The sequence below is a fragment of the Coregonus clupeaformis genome, chromosome 35 (assembly GCF_020615455.1).
Source record: "Coregonus clupeaformis isolate EN_2021a chromosome 35, ASM2061545v1, whole genome shotgun sequence".
NCBI classification, from domain to species: domain Eukaryota; kingdom Metazoa; phylum Chordata; class Actinopteri; order Salmoniformes; family Salmonidae; genus Coregonus; species Coregonus clupeaformis.
The window spans coordinates 42,138,080-42,152,670 of NC_059226.1; the positions used below are offsets into that span (position 1 = coordinate 42,138,080).

At 45.2% G+C, this 14,591-nt stretch overlaps 1 protein-coding gene across 1 annotated transcript in view; it reads right to left on the minus strand.

Annotated features, from left to right (window-relative positions):
- Positions 1–6,917: 6,917 nt before the first annotated feature.
- LOC121539269 (cysteine-rich and transmembrane domain-containing protein 1) overlaps positions 6,918–14,591 on the minus strand; it is a 30,826-nt gene continuing 23,152 nt past the window's right edge. The window contains exon 3 of the mRNA XM_041847636.2: positions 6,918–7,343. Coding sequence (XP_041703570.1) covers positions 7,240–7,343 — 104 coding nt within the window. The 3' untranslated portion in view covers positions 6,918–7,239. The remainder of the gene's footprint in view (positions 7,344–14,591) is intronic.

The window sequence follows — 14,591 nt, forward strand, 5'->3', positions numbered from 1 at the left end:
TCCAGTCCCTCGACTTCCTGGCGCTGACGGAAACATGGATTACCACTGAAAACACTGCTACTCCTACTGCTCTCTCCTCGTCTGACCATGTGTTCTCGCATACCCCGAGAGCATCTGGTCAGAGGGGTGGTGGCACAGGAATCCTCATCTCTCCCAAGTGGACATTCTCAATTTTTCCCCTAACCCATCTGTCTATCTCCTCATTTGAATTCCATGCTGTCACAGTCACTAGCCCATTTAAGCTTAATATCCTTGTCATCTATCGCCCTCCAGGTTCCCTTGGAGAGTTCATCAATGAGCTTGACGCCTTGATAAGTTCCTTTCCTGAGGATGGCTCACCCCTCACAGTTTTGGGGGATTTCAACCTCCCTACGTCTACATTTGACTCATTTCTCTCTGCCTCCTTCTTTCCACTCCTCTCCTCTTTTGACCTCACCCTCTCACCGTCCCCCTACTCACAAGGCAGGCAATACGCTTGACCTCATCTTTACTAGATGCTGCTCTTCTACTAATCTCACTGCAACTCCCCTCCATGTCTCCGACCACTACTTTGTATCCTTTTCTCTCTCGCTCTCCTCCAACACTACTCACTCTGCCCCTACACAGATGGTAATGCGCCGCCGCAACCTTCGCTCTCTCTCTCCCACTACTCTCTCCTCCTCCATACTATCATCTCTTCCCTCTGCTCAATCCTTCTCCCTACAATCTCCTGATTCTGCCTCCTCAACCCTCCTCTCCTCCCTTTCTGCATCCTTTGACTCTCTGTGTCCCCTATCCTCCCGGCCGGCTCGGTCCTCCCCTCCAGCTCCGTGGCTTGATGACTCATTGCGAGCTCACAGAACAGAGCTCCGGGCAGCGGAGCGGAAATGGAAGAAAACTAAACTCCCTGCCGACCTGGCATCTTTTCACTCCCTCCTCTCTACATTTTCTTCATCTGTTTCTGCTGCTAAGGCCACTTTCTACAACTCTAAATTCCAAGCATCTGCCTCTAACCCTAGGAAGCTCTTTGCCACATTCTCCTCCCTGCTGAATCCCCCCCTCCTCTCTCTCTGTGGATGACTTCGTCAACCACTTTGAAAAAGAAGGTTGACGACATCCGATCCTCGTTTGTTAAGTCTAATGACACTGCTGGTCCTGCTCACACTGCCCTACCCTATGCTTTGACTTCTTTCTCCCCTCTCTCTCCAGATAAAATCCTGCGACTTGTGACTGCAGGCCGCCCAACAACCTGCCCGCTTGACCCCATCCCCTCCTCTCTTCTCCAGACCATCTCCGGTGACCTTCTCCCCTACCTCACCTCGCTGATCAACTCATCCTTGACCGCTGGCTATGTCCCTTCTGTCTTCAAGAGAGCGAGAGTTGCACCCCTTCTCAAAAAAACCAACACTCGATCCCACTGATGTCAACAACTACAGACCAGTATCCCTTCTTTCTTTTCTTTCCAAAACTATTGAGCGTGCCGTCTTTAGCCAACTCTCTTGCTATCTCTCTCAGAATGACCTTCTTGATCCAAACCAGTCAGGTTTCAGGACTGGTCATTCAACTGAGACTGCTCTTCTCTGTGTCACGGAGGCTCTCCGCACTGCTAAAGCTAACTCTCTCTCCTCTGCTCTTGTCCTTCTAGACCTGTCTGCTGCCTTTGATACTGTGAACCATCAGATCCTCCTCTCCACCCTCTCCGAGCTGGGCATCTCCGGCGCGGCTCACTCCTGGATTGCGTCCTACCTGACCGGTCGCTCCTACCAAGTGGCGTGGCGAGAAGCTGTCTCCGCACCACGTGCTCTCACCACTGGTGTCCCCCAGGGCTCAGTTCTAGGCCCTCTCCTATTCTCCCTATACACCAAGTCACTTGGCTCTGTCATATCCTCACATGGCCTCTCCTATCATTGCTACGCTGACGATACACAACTAATCTTCTCCTTTCCCCCTTCTGATAACCAGGTGGCGAATCGCATCTCTGCATGTCTGGCAGACATATCAGTATGGATGACGGATCACCACCTCAAGCTGAACCCTGGCAAGACGGAGCTGCTCTTCCTCCCGGGGAAGGGACTGCCCGTTCCATGATCTCGCCATCACGGTTGACAACTCCGTTGTGTCCTCCTCCCAGAGTGCGAAGAGCCTTGGTGTGACCCTGGACAACACCCTGTCGTTCTCCGCTAACATCAAGGCGTGACCCGATCCTGCAGGTTCATGCTCTACAACATTCGGAGAGTACGACCCTGCCTTACACAGGAAGCGGCACAGGTCCTAATCCAGGCACTTGTCATCTCCCGTCTGGATTACTGCAACTCGCTGTTGGCTGGGCTCCCTGCCTGTGCCATTAAACCCCCTACAACTCATCCAGAATGCCGCAGCCCGTCTGGTGTTCAACCTTCCCAAGTTCTCTCACGTCACCCCGCTCCTCCGCACACTCCACTGGCTTCCAGTTGAAGCTCGCATCTGTTACAAGACCATGGTGCTTGCCTATGGAGCTGTGAGGGGATCGGCACCTCTGTACCTTCAGGCTCTGATCAGTCCCTACACCCAAACGAGGGCATTGCGTTCATCCACCTCTGGCCTGCTGGCTCCCTTCCTCTCGTGAAGCATAGTTCCCGCTCAGCCCAGTCAAAACTGTTCGCTGCTCTGGCACCCCAATGGTGGAACAAGCTCCCTCACGACGCCAGGACAGCGGAGTCACTCAGCACCTTCCGGAGACATTTGAAACCCCACCTCTTTAAGGAATACCTGGGATAGAATAAAGTAATCCTTCTACCCACCCCCAAAAAAAAAAAAAAAGTGGTTATCCCACTGGCTATAGGGTGAATGCACCAATTTGTAAGTCGCTCTGGATAAGAGCGTCTGCTAAATGACGTAAATGTAAATGTAAATGTTGTGCGGGCTAGCGGTTTGCTGATGTCAATGTTGTGAACAGAGTGCCCCATGGTGGCGGTGGGTATGGGCAGGCATAAGCTACAGACAACGAACACAATTGTATTTTATCGATGGCAATTTGAATGCACAGAGATACCGTGACGAGATCCTGAGGCCCATTGTCGTGCCATTCATCCGCCGTCATCACCTAATGTTTCAGCATGATAATGCACGGCCCCATGTCACAAGGATCTGTACACAATTCCTGGAAGCTGAAAATGTCCCAGTTCTTCCATGGCCTGCATACTCAACAGACATGTCACCCATTGAGTATATTTGGGATGCTCTGGATCGACGTGTACAACAGCATGTTCCCGACAATATCCAGCAAATTTGCACAGCCAAGAGGATTAGGACAACATTCCACAGGCCACAATCAACAACCTGATAAACTCAATGTGAACGAGATGTCGCGCTACATGAAGCAAATGGTGGTCACATCAGATAATGACTGGTTTCTAATCCACGCCCCCTACTTTTATTTAAAGGTATTGTTGACCAACATATGCATATCTGTATTCCCAGTCATGTGAAATCCATAGATTAGGGCCTAATTTATTTATTTAAATTGACTGATTTCCTTATCTGAACAATAACCATTCTTTGAAATTGTTGCATGTTGAGTTTATATTTTTGTTCAGTATACATTTACTATGTTACGCCTAGTCTATGAGACCAGGCTGTTTAATCTTATACCATCTATATGGTCTAATGGGAACACACCCTGTGTGATCACCTTTCTGCCGCCCCACTGGAGTTCAATCCCTGCTATCACCCATCTGCCTTCCCACTGGAGTTCAATCCCTGCTATCACCTGTCTGCCTCCCTACTGGAGACTGGGGTTCAATCCCTACATCCACCTCCTGTCTGCCCTCTTCATCTGTATCCTCATCTACTTCTGTAGTCTAAATCATGGTGGTTACACAAGACTCCGCAGCCAAGGTCACAGCAGTCTAGTGTGACTCCCCAGCCAAGGTCACAGCAGTCTAGTGACTCCCCAGCCAAGGTCACAGCAGTCTAGTGTGACTCCCCAGCCAAGGTCACAGCAGTCCAGTGTGACTCCCCAGCCAAGGTCACAGCAGTCCAGTGTGACTCCCCAGCCAAGGTCACATCAGTCTAGTGTGACTCCCCAGCCAAGGTCACATCAGTCTAGTGTGACTCCCCAGCCAAGGTCACATCAGTCTAGTGTGACTACCCAGGCAAGGTCACAGCAGTCCAGTGTGACTCCCCAGCCAAGGTCACATCAGTCTAGTGTGACTCCCCAGCCAAGGTCACATCAGTCTAGTGTGACTACCCAGGCAAGGTCACAGCAGTCCAGTGTGACTCCCCAGCCAAGGTCACAGCAGTCCAGTGTGACTCCCCAGCCAAGGTCACATCAGTCTAGTGTGACTCCCCAACCAAGGTCACATCAGTCTAGTGTGACTCCCCAGCCAAGGTCACATCAGTCTAGTGTGACTACCCAGGCAAGGTCACAACAGTCCAGTGTGACTCCCCAGCCAAGGTCAAATAGACAGATCTATCCTGGAACCAATTACTAACCATAGAGATCTGTAACACACTCACAACCTCTACTACAGCAAACATAGTAAAACACACACACAACTGACTGACTGAACACTGGGGCTAAAACCACCAGAGAGTGAAAGACACCAGACAATGTTGACTGTTTTGGGAATAATTTATTCTTAACGCAAGATTCTCATGTCAGGCAAAGGCATCTACATAACAAACATTCAACTTTTTTTTCTTTTTTCTCCATGTTCTCTCCTTCAAGGAACGAGAGTATTAAAAATAATATAGCAATCAAATCATATTCATCCAGGATCAAGAAATGAACAGGAAAAAACGTTGCAAGCATCAAACAATATTACATGAAATCAAACATAAAATCTTCATTGCCATGGTCATTAAAAATGCATTCAATTTGTTGTCATAGGATTCATCCTAAGGCAAACAGGCAACCACAGCAGCTGTTGTGCAAACATAACGGAGAGGACGGTTCAAGCTTCAGCATCGTACAGTGGGGGGCAGGGGGTTGGCAAGGGGGTGGGGGACACTGTGGCTTACTGGCATCCAGTGGTCTAGGTAGCCATGACGGATATGGTGTAGAGAGTAATTTGTTAGGGTGTTATAGGGTTTAGGGTATAAGGGGTGGTATGACTAGAGGTTTGTTTGGGAGGAGGGAGGGAGACAGAAGAACAGGTTAAAGTGCCCAGGAGAGAGAGAGAGAGAGAGAGAGAGAGAGAGAGAGAGAGAGAGAGAGAGAGAGAGAGAGAGAGAGAGAGAGAGAGAGAGAGAGAGAGAGAGAGAGAGAGAGAGAGAGAGAGAGAGAGAGAGAGAGAGAGAGAGAGAGAGAGAGAGAGAGAGAGAGAGAGAGAGAGAGAGAGAGAGAGAGAGAGAGAGAGAGCGTTCATGCATGTGTGTCATCTACAGTAGAACGCCTGTGATCTGAGTGCATATTGTTTGTGTTCCACAATAAGCAATATCTACAGTACAGCGCCTGAGATTTACGGAACATATAGTAGCTAAACTGCTACAGAGCAGAGCACAGCCCTGGGAGGGGCTAGGTCAGGTGTAGGAGCACAAGGAGATAGATACATAGAGGTTATCATATAATGCTACCATGGTTCAGGAGGTACAGGGGTTCGTGCTGGACGTTTGGGACGGACAGCGGGAGTGCAAGGGTTAAGGCTGATAGTTCGGGGGAGAGAGAAGGATTAAGAACAAACAGGAGTCTTGGGGTAAGGCCAGATGGATGTATAGTGTGATAAGTGGGTCAGGGTTAGGGGTTAAGCCTCAGGGGTTAGAGGTTAGGTTAAGATAAGATGAGGGGGACGTTTATTTTTTAAAACTTGATTATTTTCCCCTAACCCTACCAACCCTCCCCTTATTGGAGTAAACTAATGGACAACAATACTTAGGCTTATACTTCCAGCTTATACATATTATAGAAATTTTATGGGCAGTATATTTTATATTAGTTATCTTTTGTTTGATTTTAGTCCCAGCCTTCAGCTACCCTCAACCCCTCCCATCTATCTCTGAAGACCATCCAGTTTTGATTTCTAGCTGCCATATATTTTCCACTGTGCTGTGATGTTTCAGAAAAGCTCTGAACCGTTCTATTCTTATAGTTTCTACAGATTGTAAATTAAAATAAACATATTTTGCTAAGAGTATTATTATATTAGTGATCTTACTGAAATTGCAACCAGCTTTCTATGGCTTGTTTTAAAAATAGCGATATTTTTGAGATTATTTCATTTTCAAATAACCGAAAGTGAGAGGTTGTAATCTGAATGAAGGGAAAAAGGCCATTCTAGAACACGGGGTGAGCCATTCTTACTAATCTGCTAGAGAACCAGTTTGGATTTAAGTATAGTTTTTGTATGACTGAAGCCTTTAGTGAGAGGTCTAATGCTTTAATATTTAATCATTTCTGCCCTCCGAATTCATATTCATTATTTTAATAGGCCCTTTAATTTTGTCCAGTTTGCCGTTCCAAATAAAGTGGAATATTTTTTGCTCATATAATTTTAAAAACAAGTCGTTAGGTGTATGCAGGGCCATAAGTAAATAGGTAAACTGGGATATGACAAAATAATTAATCGGGGTGATTTTTCCACAAATAAAATCTTACCTAATTTGGCTAACTTTCTATAAAATGTATTGGAGTGAGATCATTTATTTCTTTTGGGATATGAATACCGAGTATGTCCACATCACCGTCAGACCATTTTATTGGTAAACTACATGGTAATGTAAAAGTTGTCTTTTTTTGCAACCCAATATGTAATATGGAGCACTTATCATAATTCGGTTTTAATCCAGGAGGCTGTGCAGGGATCCAAATTGCATATTTAAAAGAAAACATGAATTGTCAGCATACAATGACACCTTTGTTTTTAAGCCCTGGATATCTATCCCCTAAATATTATTGTTGGATCTGATTTTAATAGCTAACATTTCGAAGGCCATAATAAATAGATATGCCGATAGTGGGCAACCTTGTTTTACTCCTCTTGACAATTTAAAACTTTCTTTACTATTTTACACCTGGGGTTACTATACATAACTTTAAGCCATTGTATAAGATATTCTCAAAAATTAAAATAGTCCAGGCATTTATATATAAATTCCAGTTGTACTTTATCAAAGGCCTTTTCAAAGTCAGCTATGAATATCAGGCCTGGTTTCCCAGATTTTTCAGTGTTCTATTGTTTCCAGTACTTGTCTTATATTATAGATGAGAGGGACTTTGCGTTAAGGGTTAGGGGGTAAAGGGTAAGGGTCAGAGCAGGTAAGGGAAATGTCAGGGGTCAGAGGTTATGTGAGCATGTCCCACAAGCAGCAGCAGCAGAGAGCCGTCCAACAGGCAGTCAGACAAGTGTCTCCGGAATCATCTCTCCTCCTCTCCTCCACCACGTACACTAAAGGGAGAGAGAGAGAGAGAGAGAGAGAGGTAGACATTATTTTAAAGTTAAACCTTTAAAACTGGCAGTAAAACATATGTTTTATTGTCACATACACCAGATAGGTGCAGTGATGTGTCTTTTTACAGGGTCAGTCATAGTAGTACGGCTCCCCTGGAGCAAATTAGGGTTAATAGCCCTGCTCAAGGGCACATCAACAGATTTTTCACCTTGCACCTTGGGTACTCGAACCAGCGACCTTTCGGTTACTGGCCAAACGCTCTAACCGCTAGGCTACCTGCCGCCTTTCAAATACACACACTTAGCCCTAACAACCTACTCATCTTGTTATCTTTGGTATATTTGCTGTTAATCATTAATGTGCACACACACACACACCTTACGAAGGCTGCCATCTGGAGTGAGTCAGGTCAGGTGTGTGTTACCTGAGTGGCAAGGTACTACCCCAGTAGAAAGGGACTGCTCTCTAGCAACAGTTGCCAGGCAGTAAGTTATGATGCATTCGCAACCAAGTGAGAAGGTGGTATTTACCAAATACAACTGGAAATAATCCACTTGAATGGCCCCCCCAACTGGTAATTACTAATGGAAAACTCATTAATCGTCCTGAGCTCCCCCATGCTGACCTCTAACGTCACCTACTACCTTGATAACAGCATTTTTGGCAGTTTAATGGAACAAAACATTTATAAAAAGCAATCTATTAATATGATTTTTGAACACTATCATTTGTTTACAAGCATGATACTGTAGCTATACTTTTTTTAGTTTATGGTTTAGGCAGCTTGTTGGCCATTAGCCAATCAGCGTTTCTCATCGAGTTCAAAGCGTGTGAATGCATCCAACTGGTATTTATGACTTCACAACTGGTAAATTCCCACCTACCACTTGGTTGTGAATGCAGCATTAAAGTCCCATTGCCTGGTTTCTTAAAGGGCAGCCCACTATTCACTTTTGAGAAGGTTTTATCCAGGTAAACAAACAGGAAATGACTTAAGTCTGGAAGTTCACTCCTTTAAACAATTACCCTTTAAATCATGGTATGACAAGAACAAAAGCGTTGACTCAAGCAGAAACTGATCTGGCTATCATGTGGTTAGCTACAATATAAATACCTTCACCTTTAAGAACACACACTGGGATGCTGATATAAAAGGACAATATAAATAGCCTTGTTAATCATTACATTGGACGCTGATAGTGTTCTATCAAAATGACACATCAACAAATTACTTTGATGTAGGGAAATTGACCAATCCGAATAGCAGAGGTCAACCAAGCTTACTCAATGAAAGATGATTGTTACAATTAGTGTTGAAATGGGAGGGAATATTACTGGAAACTTTCTAAGTTTATCAGTAAACGACCAGAATTTTGATATCTTTCAAGGATTTTATGTAATCTATCACAAGACATCTAGTGGCCCTTCTAGGTACTTCAGATTATTACAGGTGTCTGTCATTATCTCTGGCCCTCTGTGTAAGGTATCTGTTTTTTTATTTGTAATATATTTGCAAAACGTTCAAAAAATCTGTTTTTGCTTTGTCATTATGGGGTATTGTGCGTAGATTGATGAGGGATTCTTAAAAAAAAAAATCAATTTTAGAATAAGGCTGTAACGTAACAAAATGTGGAAAAAGTCAAGGGGTCTGAATACTTTCCGAATGCACTGTATGTACAGTTGAAGTCGGAAGCTTACATACACTTAGGTTGGAGTCATTAAAACTCGTTTTTCAACCACTGCACAAATTTCATGTTAACAAACTATAGTTTTGGCAAGTCAGTTAGGACATCTACTTTGTGCATGACACAAGTAATTTTTCCAACAATTGTTTACAGACAGATTATTTCACTTATAATTCACTGTATCACAATTCCAGTGGGTCAGAAGTTACACTAAATTGACTGTGCCTTTAAACAGCTTGGAAAATTCCAGAAAATTATGTAATTGCTTTAGAAGCTTCTGATAGGCTAATTGACATAATATGAGTCAATTGGAGGTGTACCTGTGGATGCATTTCAAGGCCTACCTTCCAACTCAGTGCCTCTTTGCTTGACATCATGGGAAAATCTAAAGAAATCAGCCAAGTCCTCAGAAAATAAATTGTAGACCTCCACAAGTCTCCTTCTCTCTATCCAAGATGGCGTAGCAGTGCGGTCGCGGTTTTATTCATTGTCCTTGTGTAAATATCCAGTTTCTTGTTTTTTTGTCTATTTTGTATATATTTCTCAATTTTTACTTTTCATTCTTTCCTGCAACCCGCCTCACCCAACGTGGAAAGGATTCTATTATTTCTTTATAACTTTCATCAAGAACCTTAAGCTGAAACTAGTGTAGCTGCAACTGAATGGCTACTTGCTATTAGTCACCGTTAGCGTCTTCACCATTGTCCGTGGCCTACACTATCCACCAGCCAGCTCTAGCTCTAGCCTGGACAATTCGTCGGCCAGTCTGCACAGCGTGCTATCGACCCAGAGCTTATTGGACTTTCTGCCGGAATCACTGGACCCTAGCGCTGGATCATCGCAACCAGCTAGCTAGCTGCAACCTGTTGTTGGCTAATTACCATTGCCCTATAGCAAGCACCAGTTAGCCTTGAGCTAGCCTCAGGCCCATCTCCCGGCTATCTACCTCTCTGTCAACCAGACGGGACCTCCTAGTGTTGACACTGAGCCCCGCCGATCAAACACGACTGGTTTGCCGACGAAATCGTCTGATGTGGTTTCAACAGGCTTCCCGTTGCGACGACCACAAAGATCCATCTGCCAGCCCCGGCCCGCTAGCACACACAAACTACAACTGTGCTCCCTGCTAGCTGTGCTGAAGCACCAATTTGAACTGCTCTCGGACTCACATATTGCTGTTCACTGGACCTTATGATCACTCAGCTGCACAGCTGATGCCTGCTGGACTGTTCCTTTACACGGTACCCTGTCCTGTTTATTCTGTTTAGCCTCAGCCCAAACGTTATCGCTATTACCAGTTGTTGTCTTAGCTCTCTCTAATAACACCTGTGATTGCTTTATGCCTCTCTCCCATGTCAATTATGCCTTGCCTATTGCTGTTTGGGTTAGTTCTTATTATACAATTTCACTGTAGAACCCCTAGTCCCTCTCAAACTGCCTCAAATAGTTCCTTTGTTCCACCCCCCATACACGCCGAGACCGGCTCAATCGGTGCCTCCAGTGATGCCATCTCTTTCATTGTTACCCAACGCTTAGGGTTACCTGAACTGTACTCATATCCTTCCATATCCTTTTCTGTACATAATGCCCTGAATCTTTTCTACAACGCCCGGAGAACTGCCCCCTTTATTCTATGTACCCAACGCACTAGAAGACCAGTTCTTAAAGCCTTTAGTCGTATCCTTATTCTAGTCCTCCTCTGTTCCTCTGGTGATGTAGAGGCTAACCCAGGCCCTGCAGCCCCCAGTATCACTCCTACTCCCCAGGAGCTATCATTTGTTGACTTCTGTAACTGTAAAAGTCTTGGTTTTCTGCACGTAAATATCAGAAGCCTCCTTCCTAAGTTTGAGTTATTCACTGCGTTAGCACACTCCGCCAACCCTGATGTTCTAGCAGTGTCTGAATCCTGGCTTAGGAAGGCCACCAAAAATTCTGAAATTTCCATCCCCAACTATAACATTTTCTGTCTAGATAGAACTGCCAAAGGGGGTGGAGTTGCAATCTACTGTAGAGATAGCCTGCAGAGCTCTATCATACTATCCAGGTCTGTGCCCAAACAGTTTGAGCTTCTACTTCTAAAAATCCACCTTTCCAGAAATAAATCTCTCACTGTTGCCGCTTGCTACAGACCCCCCTCAGCCCCCAGCTGTGCCCTGGACACCATATGTGAATTGATTGCCCCCATCTATCCTCAGAGTTCGTACTGCTTGGTGACCTAAATTGGGATATGCTTAACACCCCGGCCATCCTACAATCTAAACTAGATGCCCTCAATCTCACACAAATTATCAACGAACCTACCAGGTACAACCCTAAATCTGTAAACATGGGTACCCTCATAGATATCATCCTGACTAACTTACCCTCTAAATACACCTCCGCTGTCTTCAACCAGGATCTCAGCGATCACTGCCTTATTGCCTGCGTCCGTAACGGGTCCGCGGTCAAACGACCACCCCTCATCACTGTCAAACGCTCCCAAAAACACTTCAGCGAGCAGGCCTTCCTAATTGACCTGGCCCAGGTATCCTGGATGGATATAGATCTCATTTCGTCAGTAGAGGATGCCTGGTTGTTCTTTAAAAGTGCTTTCCTCTCAATCTTAAATAAACATGCCCCATTCAAAAAATACAGAACTAAGAACAGATATAGCCCCTGGTTCTCCTCAGACTTGACTGCCCTTGACCAGCACAAAAACATCCTGTGGCGTACTGCATTAGCATCAAATAGCCCCCGCGATATGCAACTTTTCAGGGAAGTTAGGAACCAATATACACAAGCAATTTTGCATCCTGTAGCACTAACTCCAAAAAGTTTTGGGACACTGTAAAGTCCATGGAAAATAAGAGCACTTCCTCCCAGCTGCCCACTGCACTGAGGCTAGGAAACACTATCACCACCGATAAATCTACAATAATCGAGAATTTCAACAAGCATTTTGCTACGGCTGGCCATGCTTTCCACCTGGCTACCACTACCCCCGGCCACCAGCTCTGCACCCTCCGCTGCAACTTGCCCATGCCCCCCGCTTCTCCTTCACACAAATCCAGACAGCTGATGTTCTGAAAGAGCTGCAAAATCTGGACCCCTACAAATCATCTGGGCTAGACAATCTGGACCCTTTCTAAAACTAGCCGCCGAAATTGTCGCAACCCCTATTACTAGCCTGTTCAACCTCTCTTTCGTAACGTCTGAGATCCCCAGAGATTGGAAAGCTGCCGCGGTCATCCCCCTCTTCAAAGGGGGTGACACTCTAGATCCAAACTGTTACAGACCCATATCCATCCTGCCCTGCCTTTCAAACGTTTTTGAAAGCCAAGTTAACAAACAGATCACCGACCATTTCGAATCCCACCGTACCTTCTCCGCTATGCAATCCGGTTTCCGAGCTGGTCATGGGTGCACTTCAGCCACGCTCAAGGTCCTAAACGATATTATAACCGCGATCGATAAGACAGTACTGTGCAGCCGTTTTCATTGACCTGGCCAAGGCTTTCAACTCTGTCAACCACCGCATTCTTATTGGCAGACTAAATAGCCTTGGTTTCTCAAATGACTGCCTCGCCTGGTTCACCAACTACTTCTCAGATAGAGTTCAATGTGTCAAATCGGAGGGCCTGTTGTCTGGACCTATGGCAGTCTCTATGGGGGTGCCACAGGGTTCAATTCTTGGGCCGACTCTTTTCTCAGTGTATATCAATGACGTCGCTCTTCTTGCTGGTGACTCTCAGATCCACCTCTACGCAGACGACACCATTTTGTATACATCTGGCCCTTCATTGGACACTGTTAACAAACCTCCAAACGAGTTTCAATGCCATACAACACTCCTTCAGTAGCCTCCAACTGCTCTTAAACACTAGTAAAACTAAATGCATGCTCTTCAACCGAACGCTGCTTGCACCCGCCCACCCGACTAGAATTACTACTCTCGACGGGTCTGACCTAGAGTATGTGGACAACTACAAATATCTAGGTGTCTGGTTAGACTGTAAACTCTCCTTCCAGACTCACATTAAGAATCTCCAATCCAAAGTTAAATCTAGAATCGGTTTCCTATTTCGCAACAAAGCCTCCTTCACTCATGCTGCCAAACATGCCCTCGTAAAACTGACTATCCTACCGATCCTTGACTTCGGCGATGTCATTTACAAAATAGCCTCCAACACTCTACTCAGCAAATTGGATGTAGTCTATCACAGTGCCATCCGTTTTGTCTCCAAAGCCCCATATACTACCCACCACTGTGACCTGTACGCTCTTGTTGGCTGGTCCTCACTACATATTCGTCGCCAAACCCACTGGCTCCAGGCCATTTATAAATCACTGCTAGGCAAATCCCCGCCTTATCTTAGCTCATTGGTCACCATAGCAACACCCACCCGTAGTATGCGCTCCAGCAGGTATATCTCACTGGTCATCCCCAAAGCCAACACCTCCTTTGGCCGCCATTCCTTCCAGTTCTCTGCTGCCAATGACTGGAACAAATTGCAAAAATCTCTGAAGCTGGAGACACTTATCTCCCTCACTAACTTTAAGCATCAGTTGTCAGAGCACCTTACCGATCACTGCACCTGTACACAGCCCATCTGAAATTAGCCCGCCCAACTACCTCATCCCTATATTGTTATTTATTTTGCTCATTTGTACCCCAGTATCTCTATTTGCACATCATCTCTTGCACATCTATCATTCCAGTGTTAATACTAATTGTAATTATTTTGCACTATAGCCTATTTATTGGCTTACCTCCATAACTTGCTACATTTGCACACACTGTATATATATTTATTTCTGTTGTATTTTTGACTTTGTTTTGTTTTACCCCATATGTAACTCTGTGTTGTTGTTTTTATCGCACTGCTTTGTTTTATCTTGGCCAGGTCGCAGTTGTAAATGAGAACTTGTTCTCAACTGGTTTACCTGGTGAAATAAAAATAAATAAATAAATAAATAAAAGTCTGGTTCATCCTTGGGAGCAATTTCCAAACTCCTGAAGGTACACGTTAATCTGTACAAACAATAGTACGCAAGTATAAACACCATGGGACAACGCAGCCTTCATACCGCTCAGGAAAGAGACGCGTTCTGTCTCCTAGAGATGAACGTACTTTGGTGCGAAAAGTGCAAATCAATCCCAGAACAACAGCAAAGGACCTTGTGAAGATGCTGGAGGAAACAGGTACAAAAGTATCTATATCCACAGTAAAACAAGTCCTATATATCGACATAACCTGAAAGGCCGCTCAGCAAGGAAGAAGCCACTGCACCAAAACCACCATAAAAAAGCCATACTACGGTTTGCAACTGCACATGGGGACAAAGACCGTACTTTTTGGAGAAATGTCCTCTGGTCTGATGAAACAAAAATAGAACTGTTTGGCCATAATGACCATCGTTATGTTTGGAGGAAAAAGCGGGTACTTGCAAGCCGAAGAACACCACTGCTTCTGTGGGGGTGCTTTGCTGCAGGAGGGACTGTTATGTGGATATATTCAAGCAACATCTCAAGACATCAGTCAGGAAGTTAAAGCTTGGCCGCAAATGAGTCTTCCGAAT